The 14,605-nt window shown below is 34.9% G+C and overlaps 1 protein-coding gene across 1 annotated transcript in view; it reads left to right on the plus strand.

Moving 5' to 3' along the window:
* EYS (eyes shut homolog) overlaps positions 1 to 14,605 on the plus strand; it is a 1,174,088-nt gene that overhangs the window by 466,364 nt on the left and 693,119 nt on the right. Inside the window, 3 exon segments of the mRNA XM_006211933.3 lie at positions 1,365 to 1,536; positions 2,482 to 2,560; positions 13,428 to 13,627. Coding sequence (XP_006211995.2) covers positions 1,365 to 1,536; positions 2,482 to 2,560; positions 13,428 to 13,627 — 451 coding nt within the window.

The following is a 14,605-nucleotide window of genomic DNA, read 5'->3' on the forward strand; positions in this document are numbered from 1 at the left end:
GAGAGAAAGGAGCCCCGAGGAGCTGTACAAAATGAAAGGTTTTTGTAGCCAAAATGGAGCAGGAACAAAGAAGTTATACTAGTCAAAGCAGTGGGCAGGTTATTGAACATGTAGTTTCCTGCAGGGGATGACCGGAGTCCATCAGGCAGATCACCTAGCTGACTGGCTGGTTTAAGACTCCATTTCTGGGAGAGCAGCAACTATAATTTAGTCTTGGTTTGCCGCTGTGGAGCTGTAGCACAAATGACCCCATTTTGAACTTGTCTTGTCTTTAACAGAGCTCACTGTCCTGCTCAGCACACCACTTATTCACATATCATAGTTGCAAGATGATCCATTCAAACTAATGACTGGAGGCACAACTCAGAGAGAAAACAATCTGAATTCCAATGTGCTGTCATAGTCTGTGTAATCTGGGAGCATCACTGAAACTCTCTGGACCTTTGTTTACTGGGCAGTGGGTTGGACGTAGTGATACCTGACTCCAGGTTTATTTTATGAACATCAGCTAAGATAAAGTACATAAAGCCTTCAGCACAGGGCTTGGCACACGTTTTAAGTGCTCAGTCAGTTGTCATTTGTGTTAGTAGATGCTCAGTTGGATGAACACAATGAGCAAAGGGATTATTTTAACCAACTTACAGTGACTCTCCGCTTTTCTCGAGTATCTCTAACAGCGGAGACCTGAGACACAATCTAGCTTTCCGTCAAGCTTTGCTTGTGCTGTGCTCTGGTGGTAATATCGTCTCCCTGCCAACATGCTTCTGGATGAACAAAGTCGCTCTCTTTTTTGTTAGTTTGGTTTTGATTTCTTGTTTGTTTGGTTTGGTTTGGTATGCCTAGTTGAGCACACAGGTGGCACGTGGCAGGTGCTTAATATTCAAAATTTGCCCTTTGAAAGCACTAGGTATTTATTCAGACAAAGTTAGATTATTTTTAGACATCTTAGCTCACCATTAATACACTCACCCAGACCAAATACAGAAACATTCAAACTCTTAATTTCTGTAGATAAGAAATATTAGATTCTCAAGGATCATTACCAAAAAAGGGTGAATTAGTATTCAATGACAATTTGATAAAAATCGTTACTTCAGCTGTATTCTTAATCAACAACCCCTCACACCAAAACCAAATCTTACAAATAGATTAAGCTTGCGCTTTGTCTCATTCACTTTAAATTAGACTGAGAGTTTATAGACCTAAAGATGTTTAACCTTAAACAAAACTGTTTTCTTTTGCTACAGGATGTCAGATTTTAATGGAGGGGACCTTGATTTCTTAGTGACGTTTTCGATAAGGAACAAACTTTTTGAGTTTTGCATTTAAACAACCTCGCGTTTGTCTTGCCTCTTTTAACATAGGCATCGACTGTGAAGCAAATATAGATGAATGTCTATCAAAGCCCTGTCTCCATGATGGACCCGGCACTGATGGCATCAATCATTACACCTGTGACTGCAAGAGTGGGTTTTTCAGAACACACTGTGAAGCAAATGCAAATGAGTGTCTCTCAAATCCTTGTCTACCTGGAAGGTAGCTGTTTTTATTTTTCTATTATTAAATCTGAGAAAGCAAATTTAACTCATAATATTTAAAACTGAATGTCAAGGAAAAGTTGACAAAGATCATTGTAATTACGCTCTTTCATAAAACAAGAGCTAAGTACTATTAAGATGACAGATCCTGCCTGTTTAACTTCATGTGATGCACTGATATGTTATCTCTGCCCTTCTTCTATTTCTGCTCATTAGCATAAAGCCATTTTCAGTACATGTGGATTAATTGGACTTTAATAATCTTAAAGGTAATGCTCACAGTAACAGAAGTAGCAGGTAGGATGATGAAAGGTTCTATTATTTGCTCTATGGAGGGATAACACCACACACTTAAGTATTTAAAATCTTCCTAAGTAGACTGGTTCTTCCATCCCGTTGTGCATATAAGGAATTTTGTGACTCTTTATGGAATTGCATAACTATTATTCTGCTCATGGAGAGAATATTAGTTTATGCAAATCTGGAGTGGAGATATTTCTAGGAGATGAGGTGGCAAAGAAGAATGACTCACAGATGCACCATGCTGCCTTCTGCAGCACTATTTTTCCCTTCGAGTCCTGCCACAGACTTTTAAGCCGCGGAGAGAGGATGCAGATGGGTAGTTCATCGCAATGCAGCTTGGCCATAGCCGGCTTCAGTTTCTACATAAGCCCTAGACGTACTTTTTATCTTTCAGAACTGTTCTTTCTCTCCATTGCCATGGGGAAGATGGCAACAATGAAAATTGATTTGTTCTATCAGTCCAGTCACCTTGAAGGATAAGAAACCAGAAATAGCCTCTGCCTTCTATCGCTCATGGGAACGAGCTTTTTTACCTGAGAAGTTTTTTTACTAGAAAAGAAAAAAAAGCTTAAATGGTGAAACTCTCTCGAAATTATGTTTTAATGTCTTTCTTATTTAAAAATTTAACTCTCTGTTTCAGATGCACAGATTTCATTGATGTGTATCACTGTTCACGTGATGCAGAATGGATTAGCTCGAGATGTGAGATCCAGATTAGTGTAAGTTTTATCATTTTTACTAAATTTCAAGTAATTGAAAAGAAACACCAAATAGTTAGCAGATATTTGGTCCTGTCCCCAAATCCATAAGACATCTGATCCATGCCAAAAGGTCCTTGATATTTAGTCCTGTCCAAAACCATGTGGAATGGGGCGAATACCCTCTCAGATGTTTTGGATAGGACCAAATGTCCTGCAGGAGCCAAGCTACTTGCATAGATTTGTGTCATTATTTCAACAGTTACTCATGATGTAACTGTCTGCCTTTCACCTTTCCTCTTTGAAATTTCTCTGGGAATTTTTGTTTGCTCCAGAAAAATGAAAAATAAAAATAAAATAAAAGTCACAACTTCTTTTACCCATCTCCCTTTCCTGTCTCTTCTTATCATAATCTTTTGCAAACTGGAGTCTTCATTTAACTAAATCCTGGAAATGGTTATGATCCAAAGAACCCAGAAGGCTTATTATTTGCTATCCGCCTCCCCTTCTCTGATCTTAGGACACACACGTGTCTGGGGATGTATAGGGATGAGAGAAGACTTAACTGATCCATACACCATAAGGACAAAATAAGTACTGGTTAGATGTACCAAGAATTGAGTACATGTGGAAAACCTCGGTAACTGTAATGCTCTCAGGACCTGTCTTCTGATCTTTAGGCATATAACGTGATGTGCTCGACACATGGTATTTTGTGTGGAATTCCTCATCCATTGAGAAACGTTGGTCACCTGAAGTTAAGACCATTCTTGGTGGATGAGAATCTGGTGAGCTTTCCTGGAGAATGGGAAGTTCTGCCAAATCTTTCCTGGCTGACGGTCACTTGGTAAAGGAAGGACTCATAGGCACGGAAAACTGCCTTTGACATTGTGAGACTATGTATATTTTACTTAAATCCTGTCTTTCTTCCATTAGGAAGATACAGTTCCTATATCGCAGGGTCATCGTGTGATGATAGACTTAAAGGTGGTAGATACTCCGGAGACGGTGCTTTTGGAGGGAAAAACAGACTTCCATTGCTCTTTTGCTACTGACCTGCTGTGTGTTCATGGACAAATTACTTATATACTGGAATCACATTGTAGCTATTCAATGAAGGTAATCATAGTAACTACCTCTTAAGTTGCTGTTAGGATTAAATTAGATAACACATGTAAATCTACTCTCATGTTTTCTGACACATTATTTTTTAAAAGTTTAAATATTTACTGACATTATGTTGATTGGGGTCTAGATAGTGAAAGGCATACTTGATGTGGGAAAGATGTTATAATTAATAAACTCCTTGGTAGAGAGTAGAGGAGCCATGTGTCTTGTCTGTACTGTTGCATATATTGCCTGACGTAATCTCTAAGACCCTGTCTCTTGGTAGTAGAAATGTGTACTCTTCTTCTGAATTAAATGTATAACTAAAGAAGTATTTCCTTCACATATGAATTTGTATTTTTTTATATTTTTATTGAAACATAATTGGTTTACAATGTTGTGTGTATTTATACACCACACATGCTCAGTATTACAAGAACTACTGTTACAATTCTACCTAGAAGCTTCTAGATGGTTTTTCTTAATATTTTTATTTTAACATAAAGTTGAACTCATTATGTTCCTTATTCAGTGACGTTTGGTGTTACCGAGGGTGTCTTAAGAACCATTCCATTATAATCCATAGAGTCCTGACTCAGGCATTTTAATAGCCATGAAGTGTTCCAAGTAAGTTTTGAGGAACCACAATTATTTAATGAGAGTATGTGCATGCCAGCTTTCTTAGATCCTATCAAATGAAATCATTGTTTAAAGTGTGGACTAATTTGTTGAGGAAAATGTGGTGTGTCATTATTTTGATTTTTATGTTTTCCCAAGTTATTACAAACGTTGAGCATCTTTTCATGTGATTCTTTGCCACTTGCATTTCTTTGTTTGTGCCTCGTCTACTCACAGCTTTTGACTAACAGTATTCTTCTTTTGGCTTGCTTGCCCTTCTCTTTTTTGGTTTTAATATATTGCTTAAAAATTATGGATAAAATTCACTGGATTCTGTAAAATTGCAAATCTCATTTAGGAGGTGGCCATTCTTGCTTTATAAAACTTGTAAGTTGTGAGATTTTCATGTTTTCCTTTATCTTTTTCTTATGACACTAGGCTTTGCTTCTCTCCTTGGAAAGTCCTCTCATAAAGCAATATTTAAATTAGTTTCTTGTATTCTTATCTAGTACAATTGTAGGATTAGCAGCTCTTTTAGTACTTTAACCCATAGTAAATATTTTGTTATAATTGATAAAAGGTAGAAATCTAATTTAATTATTTTCAAAAATGTAGTCAGTTTTCCAAGAACGTACTTACAAAACAGAAGCAGACTTACAGAAATAGAAAACAAACTTATGGTTACCAGGGGGAGAAATGGGTAGGGAGGGATAAATTGGGAATTCTAGATTCGCAGATATTAACTACTATATATAATAATAGATAAACAGCAAGTTTCTACTGTCTAGCACACGGAACTATATTCAATATCCTGTAGTAACCTATAATGAAAAAGAATACGGAAACCAAGAACTTTACCAAAGTATCTATTATTTCTGTATTGTTTTGAGACACTTCATTTTTTATCCACTCAATTCTTATATACTATTTATTTTGACTATTCAGTTTGTTTGTCTTCTTTTTAAAATCTTACCATCCCATCTTTACTAATTCAATAGTTCAATGAAGTTATTTAAAATGTCTTTTTACCAATATATGAAGTACACTTCAAATGCAATTTTGGTCATGCATTCTGTAAATGTTAGATATTTATAGATATGTGTCCTGCTTCACCAGCTCCATTTGGAGGTTGGATTATGGGTATAGATATGTATCTGACTTAGCTCACCTATTCATAGTAACCTCCGCTATGTTGCAATGCCCAGATAACAGCTCCTGAAAGGCATTCCCAGACTGATGTCCAAGTCTGCTTTCTGGTCTAAGGAGACAAGGGCAGTGATGAAACATAGGCGGCAGTGATTGAGAAGAGCACTCAGGTCAATATGGGGAAGGGTGTTGATCCTAAGCTCCTGGGAAAGTGTAAAAGCAAAGTTTATGTTAGGGCTTCAGGAGGAAAACACAAGCACATTTTTTTTTGGTCAATCTGATAATTTGAGGCAGTCTAAGAATATTAGAATTAATGCTAGAGAAAAACAAATGCATGGCTGAGTGTGGAACAGACGCCTTGGCTAGTGAAAAAATGTAACTCAACTTTGGGAATGCAGACTCACACACACATGGAAAAGAAAGAAAAGAGACTAGGGCAATATTCCCAATAAAATAAAAACCAGAAATTTTCCTTTCTATTTTATTGGAACTGAGAAAGTTAACTGGCAAGGAAGCAGTGTTTTGTTTTGAATATCAAATTATAAATATGTAAGATAAGTACTAAAATGAAAAGAAACCCATGATTCTAGATTTTAAAAAGGAATCAAGACATTCTCAGATGAGGAAAAAATAAGAATTTATCATGAACAGTACTAAAGGAAGTTTTCTAAACAGAAAGGAAATGACCAAAGGAGAGAACTGAATGTGTCTGTGAATCTGTATTTGTATTTCTTCAAGTTGTGTTGAAGTTTATAAGAAACTTTTATATAGTAACATTTCTACTCTTTGTCTACCATATGCATTATGTACATATTTCTATTTTTTCCATCTTTTGTTAATTATTAATTAGTACATAGTGGATTCTGACATTCAAAAGCTTTCTTTTTGTTTATCTAAATGTACTGATGGTCCTGTGATTTGTGACACTTTTAAAAGGGACTTGCTCAAAAAGTTCTTCTAGTGTTCTTCTTATTTTCTTTTTCTTTGCAATTAAGTGATGCTTCATCAGTAAGCTTTTGAGCATGAGTTGAGTTGAGGTCCGCACCAAATGCGCAGCTACTTCCCAACTCATTGTAGCGAGTATTTATTTCCTTTGATTGAAAATACATCTTTAAAATAAGGGAGATCTCATAAATGTAAACATTTGTCACTCACATAGATTTCACTTGATCAATGCAGATGATTCTACATTTATATATATACTATATATATATAGTTCTACTTTATTCTTATTAATAGCCCATTGTATGGAGCTGCCATATGTATTTAATCAGTACGTCTTGGTGGAGATTTGATATATTTTAAGGTTATTGTCCTTTTTAATTTATTTTTATTGAAGTATAGTCAGTTTACAAGGTTGTGTCGATTTCAGGTGTACAGCAAAATACTTCAATCATATAGGAGCAGACATATATTTGTTTTCATATTCTTTTTAACCGTAAGTTACTACAAGATATTGAATATAGTTCTCTGTGCTATGCAGTGCACATTTTCTGTTTATCTATTTTATATATAGTAGTTAGTATCTGGTTATTGTTCTTAGCAATTATGTGTCTTAAATGTAGAAGTCTGAGTGTGTCACACTCTGTTTCATAGTAGGAAACAATTATTAGTTCTTTTTAAACTGTCTTCATGGTCATTTTCTTTTGTGAGTGTGTGTAAGTGTATTTCCTTTTGGCTTCACAGTCTCTTTCCCACCATATGTTGTTTATTGGGAATCTTCTGCTCCATATCTCGTCCTCAATATTTTCTGTATCTATTCCATTATTTGCTCTGGTCCATACATCTTGAATCTCCAAGATAGGGGCAGATTTCCTTCACTACTCATGCAAGTGTGTGCCCTTTGAATCAGCAGAGCAAGGCAGACGGGGAAGGGATCTGCACTGCCTTTCCCAGCCCCTCTTGACCACCAATGGCAACGCCATGTCTTATACAATGTTACAAACGCCTTAGCGATTTTTAATGCAGGTGCTCGGACTTTTGGCTTACTCATTCATGGCTGGTGCCTCATTTTGCCAAGTTAGAGTACAATATACTATCGAGATTTTGAATATACACTTCAGATTTTCTCTGAAATATTCTTCTGTTTACCTGAAGAAATAAAAGCAGTATTAGGTTAGCTTTTTGAATGGGTTTGGAATTCTGCATTACCTTTCAGCAGTCTTGACTTTGTGAATCTGGCTTGGTGTCTAGTTTCAGTCCTGATATACTTTTCCTTCCTATGCTGAATCATGTGTTTATTTCCAGGCCATTTCTGAGACAGTGGTTTTTGTTTTCTTGTATTTCAGTGGACCTTTTTCCTTGAAGCCCTGTCAGACACATTTTTAGTAAAGAAATGAAAATTAATATGTACTGCAAAAATCCCAATTTTTATATTTTATGACCTTGTTTGATTTGTTGAAATGACAAAGTTAAACAGTGCATTTTCTTTATGTCAAAACATCATAAGTCAGATTAAATTGGGAATCAAACAAAATCTTCTCCCTATTAACTGCTACAGATCCATATTCAACCATGTAAGTTTTGAGAATGAAGGAAAACAGTCCATAAAAATGATATTGAAACTGACCTTAGGGCACTGAGTCTACCATGTACGTTATCATTATGTATAGTTTTACAGTAAAGGAATCCCTTTGAGAGCAAAATCAAGATTTGGTGGCACAGTGAACCCCAAGTTGGAATTTAGGGCACTTAGTTTCTATGTGATTTTATTCTGTTGTCATCTTGCTGTAAGACCTTGGTGAAGCCACTAACAGCATTAGGCTCTTTCTTATCCTTGTGAATAAACAAAATTGTTGGACTATATTCTTGCTACCCATGTTTGGTCCACAAACTAGCAGCGTCAGAATTACCTGAGATGTTGATAGAAATGCAGAAACACAGGCCCCATCCCAAAGACTTTGAATTTGCAACTTAGCTATCCAGAGTGTTCATGTGCAATTTAAGTTTTAGAAACAGTACACTGTATTAGTAAATTTTATTCAGAGCGGTACAAAATTCAAAAAATTCTGTGAAATTTAAAGGTTTTTGCAGTAGGTACTTGTAGGGCTCTAATAGGTACTATGTCCTGTTTCCACTCTACAAATTACCTGACTACTTAGTTAACATGCTCTATTTCTCCAAGATCTTATTTGGAGAAAGTATACCACTACTTTAAAAACTGCAGAGCTAAAAAGAAAGCATCTGAAAGAAATGCTACGATAAATATGATCTCAGTAACTTTCTGTTCTTTGGGGAAGTTCAGAGATCACAGGACAAACTTTTGGGTCTACACTATGTATATACACCTCAGATTGCACACAACTTTCAGAAGGCTCCCTGGCACACTTACTAGCCCAAGCAGTGCACAGTGAGCATATCAGCGCTCTGTTACTGTTGCACGCCCGTACATTTCCTGGCTTGGGGTCTTGGATACAAGTTGAATGAACATTGAGGTCCAGTGCAGTTGTCTAGATTGTCCTGCAACATCACTCCCAGATTCTTTCTCCCTCTCTAAACATACTGGCCTTTTGTTTCCTTCATTTCTGAAATTAAAGTATTTTGAATTCTTCTTGGGAAGCACTTTATTATATTAAATAGAATATAGCAAAGTAATGTAAAAGTTGATGAACCAAAGGAAAGGCATCTTCCTTAATTTTTGAACAAGGCAGGATCAAGCACGTTATAAATGATGATTTGATTTTTTTCTAAAAAGAAATTGCTTTTGTATTTCCCACTAAGCCCTCTAATTAATTTAGTAAGAGATTCTTGTAAACCCCAGAGACAAAACTTTTGGCAGTCTACAAACTATCTCTTTCTTCCCATTGGAGATAGAATTCAATTAGTTTACGTAATGCTTTCTAATAAATCATTCTAAATATGCCGAGCCGTAGGGCTAAGTGGGGAACATATTGTTTGCGTGCTATTCCCTGAGGACTCCTGCGTTTACATCCCATAAAAATAACTGCACTACTTGCATGGGGTCGACTAAGTGCCCTTGGTTATCCTTAAGGAGTTCACATTTTCAGCAAAGGTGGAACAAATATCAGAATGGCATTCATTTATAAAAACATACATTTAACTCTACCACTGGGGTGAATGCAAAAAAGTCACCATCTGGGTTCCAAGCATGACTTGAGTTTTATATTCAAGGGCACAATCCATTTCTTATTGAAAATGACACTAATTAAACTCTGGTGATTTTGACAAACCTTTCATTTTCCGTTTGATGCATGATGTGAATGCAATGACTCCCACATTAGCCTTGTCAGTTTGAGTTTTCATTATCTTAATACCTCTTAAAAGTCACTAAAATGTTTGTTAAGTGTCAAGTAATAAGAGCTCAAAAAATATCGCTTTTCAGGGTGAAATGTTTTTTGAAAATTTCATATTTGTCTATATAATTATCCTTGAAGATGTAATAACTTGAGATCCAGGTGCAAATGAGTTGTGTTTGTGTATATTCACTATGAAATTCTGTGTAGTCAACACACTGAGAATAAAGTTTTACTAATGGTGTCATAAAATTCCATACATTATTTCTCAGAATTATAGGTGAAAAATCTTTTCAGAGTAAACAGTAAGTTGAAAAGTGGAGTCATACCACATTCAAACACCATGCTCTGTGCTTTCCAGAATATCAGCACATACATAATATGTAAGATGTGAACTTAAAAAGTATATGGTACGGCATGATAGACACTACAGGTACTGAAAAACTCATTTTCTATTCTAAGCAAGTGCCGAATAACTGAAATAGAGGTTGACAAGGAGGCCTTCAGAGTGCAAATGAAAGAAGATAACTAACATTTACTAAACAGCTATTATGTCCCAGGAACATACTTCATATTCATAATTTTGTTTAATTACCATAGGAATCTGTGTGAGGTGAGTGAGAGTATCACAATTTTACACATAAACAGACCTACAATAAATTAAATACCATTGTTAATTAAGTGAATAAAAGCAGAAGTATATAAATATTTTAAAGCTTAAAAAGCAAGAGACAGATATTATCCAGGCTTCTCTGACTCCACAATACCACTGTGCTTCTGGGACTGGAGGCATCAGCAATGCTGGGCATAAATTTGGACACATGCACAGGAAAAGTGGTTAAATAAAGGATCATGATAACATGCACATTAAGATTCTGGACCAAGATGGCAACATGTGAGGCTCTGAAATTCCCATCTGCCATGAATGTACTGAATATACATACACACACACACACACACACATACACACACACAGAATGTAGCTCATGAGAAATCTGGAACTAGCTGAGTAACTACTACACATCAGCAACCAAGAAATTACACACAATGTTTGGATATGAAAGGCTGGGACACCCCCTCACCATAGCCCTGAACCCCACGCAACACCATACAATAAAGAGAGAACACCTAACTCCCACCTTCTTCCTGAGAATGGATAGGTTTGGACCCCACACCTAGCACCCAAAATTTTAAGTGTAAAAATATAGAGCTTTTGTACACATTCAAAGTAAGTTGTAAGCCACTCAGACAAAATACAAAAATTAGTTATGTTTCCACACACTAACAATAAACTATCTAAAAGAGAAATTAAAAAAATGGTCACATGTACAATAGAGTCAAAAGCAGAGTATACTTAGGAATAAATTTAATCAAGTTGGTGAAGGATCTGTACACTGAAAACTTTAAAATATTGATGTAAGAAATTGAAGAACAACCAAAAAATGGAAAGTTATTCCCTGTTTATGGTTTGAAAGAATTGATATTGTTAAAATATTCATACTACCCAAAACAATCTACAGATTCAATGCAACCCTTATCAAAATTCCCATGGCAATTTTTACAGAAACAGAACAAATAATCCTAGTATTCGTATAGACCTACAAAATAACCCCGAATATCAAAAGCAATTTTGAGAAAGGAGAACAAAGCTGAAAGCATCACATGTCTTTATGTCAAACTATGTTACAAAGCTCTAGTAACCAAAACAGTATGTTATTGACATAAAAAGACACTTAGATCAATAGAACAGAACTGAAAGCCAAGAAATAAATTCACCAAATATATTCAAAAATTCATGAAAAGGAGTAAACATTGTACAATGGAAAGAATTTTATCTTCAATAAATAGTGTTGGGAAAACTGGATAGCCACATGCAAAATATTGACGCTGTACCCCTATTTTATACCATCACAAAAATCAACTTAAAATGGATTAAAGACTTGAACATAAGACCTAAAACCATAAAAGCTCTAGAAGAAGACATAATGGGTAAGCTCCTTGACATTAGTCCTGACAATGATTTTTTGGATTTGACACCAAAAGCAAAGGAAACAAAAGCAAAATAAACAAATGGGATTAAATCAAACTAAAAAGCTTCTACACAGCAAAGTAAACCATCAACAAAATGAAAAAGCAACCAATAGAATGGAAGAAAATCTTTGCAAACCACATATCTGACAGGGGGTTAATATCCAAAATATATAAGAAACTCAAACAACTTAATAGGAAAAAAGCAAAACAAAATAAAACATAAAGCAAAACAAACAAACAAACAAACAAAAACAATAACCTAATTAAAATGGGCAAAGGATTTGACAGATATTTCTCCAAAGAAGCCATACAAATGGCTAGCAGGTGCTCAACAGCACTAATCATCACAGAAATGCAAGTCAAAACCAAGGCAAAAATATATATATGAGATACCACAGCTGTTAGGATGTCTATTGTCAAAAGACAAGAGATAACCAGTGCTGGCAAGGGTGTGGAGAAAAGGAAACCCTTGCCCATCATTGATGGAAATGTAAATTGGTATAGCCACCACAGAAAACTGTATAGAGGTTTTTCAAGAAATTAAAATATAACTACCATATAGTCCAGCAACTGACTTCTGAGTAAATATTCAAGGGGAATGAAACCATTATCTTGAAGAGATACCCGCACTCCAGTGTTCACTGCAGCATTATTCACAGGATCCAAGGTATGAAAACTACCTAAGTGTTCATCAACAGATGATTGGGTGCCTGTATGTACAATGGAATATTATTCAGCCTTAATAAAGAAAGAAATCCTGCCACTGGTGGCAACACTGATAAACCTGGAGGGCGCTATTCTAAATGAAATAAGCCAGACTGAAAGACAAATGTGCATGCTATCATTTATATATGGTTCTAAGAAAAAAAAATAAGATGAAATGGAGTTGAATTCATAGAAACAGAGACTAGAATGGTGGTTACCAGGCACAAAGTTGGTAATGGTAAAAACTTTCAGTTATAGGTTGAATAAGTTTTGGGACTCAAACATATAACATGGTGACTATAGTGGATAATGCTATATTGTATAATTAAAATTTGCTAAAAAAGTAGAGCTTAAGTGTTTCTCTACTCCCACCCTCAATAAAAAAAGTTAATATGGTAAGTGATGGATGTGTTAACTCAATAGTGGGACCCTTTTCACAGTGTATATCAAATCATCACAATGTACACTTTAAACATATTGCAGGGTTGTTTTCGTCAATTATACTTCAGTAAAGCTGGAAAAACATACACACATAAATTCTGCTGGAAAAAAAAAGATTGTGAATGGAATAAAAACTCAGATATGACAGTTGTTTTGTGTTTTAGAGGGATGTAAGTCAATTGTGAATTGTCTGTTCTAAGTATGTGATCCAACACAGGATTCCTTTGAGAGTTAATCGAGGCACTATTATTAATTATCCAGGGACAGCAGAGTTAATCTGGGACCGTCCCAGGCAAATGGGGTTACATGTTAGATGCTAATTATGTACATGGTACATAGTTGAATAAAGTCTAATAAAGTTGGGTTTTTTACTGAAAGTCAACAATGAAACATTTGGCAAATATTTCTGGTGATAAAAATTAAAATTCATTTATTAGTAGAAATATGTATTTCAGTTTTTAGAGGAAGGGAATATCACATAAGCTTTCTTACTGTTTCTTAAACATATTTAAATAAAAGTATAATTTTAATAAGATTTCTAGTCTTAACACTAATAATCAAGTTTGATTCTCTATTTCTTAACTTAGAATTGCACATCCATCCCTTGTGTGAATGAAGGCTTCTGCTGGAAGGCAGTCCACAACTTTACTTGCATTTGCCCACGTGAATCTACTGGTACTCGCTGTGAAATAAATACCAGCAGTTGTGCTGAGTCTGAGCTGAATGTGGTCCTCTGTCTAAATGGAGGGATTTGTGCTGAAGGACCTGGACACACTTTCTACTGCAGGTTAGTATTTATTCATCCATGAGTAACTACATAAATATTTATAAACATTTATAAGCACCCCACTGGTAATGCACTCCAAAATATAGATGCTAAGCTTTATATGTTTTATCTTTAGAAACATAATCCCAAAATTGAAATTAACAATTCTAAAAAAAAGCATTGCTTATATATTTGTCCAATTATCATGTATTCATATCAGTCCCAAGTTGGGTTTCCAAATTTAACCACCATCATTTAAAATTTGTTTCATATCCCCTCTCTTCCCCAGAATTGGGTTCTTATTCATTTTCTGATATATTAAACCACAGAAATGAATTGCAAATAGTTCATATTTATCGTATATTTCTTAACCAGTGATTCACTTCTCTCACTGCCATACTTACCTTCTTAACTTTGAAGATCCTAACAATAATAAAAATTTCTATTTAAGATTTATAAAAACAAATTAATCTGTCAATGTATTTTTGAACCAATTATTAAGGTACGTTTTTAAAATTCCTAGGAGATGAATTTTCACTACTTTTGTTATTTATGATTCTGCAACATATGTAGTTGGTTGGCCATTTGAGAATATAGCCATTATCTGTTCAATTTATAAAATACTAATTGAGCCCAGGTTTTCATTTAAAGTAACTTTACCTCTTCTGTGTCAGTCTGATTTGTGAGAAGCTGATGTTAAGTTAAAATCTGTGAGAAATTGTGTTCCTATCCAAGTATCTTAAATTACTTAAAGGTTAACCATGTGTAAATATTTAATAGTAAAATTTATTTTTAAAATTTTATTAGTTATTTCTCTTTAAATTATTAATAAAACTGTCTTTTATTCAATACTACCACTACCATAGTTTTTTATTTAATATCTATGGCACGTTTTTGGCCATTTATTTATTTCAATCCCTGCTGTATTATTTAATTTAGGGCATACTTCTAGTAAGACACACATAGATATTAATTTCACATAAACCCAAGTTTATTATC

This window comes from Vicugna pacos, chromosome 8, assembly GCF_048564905.1.
Source record: "Vicugna pacos chromosome 8, VicPac4, whole genome shotgun sequence".
Classification (NCBI taxonomy): Eukaryota; Metazoa; Chordata; class Mammalia; order Artiodactyla; family Camelidae; genus Vicugna; species Vicugna pacos.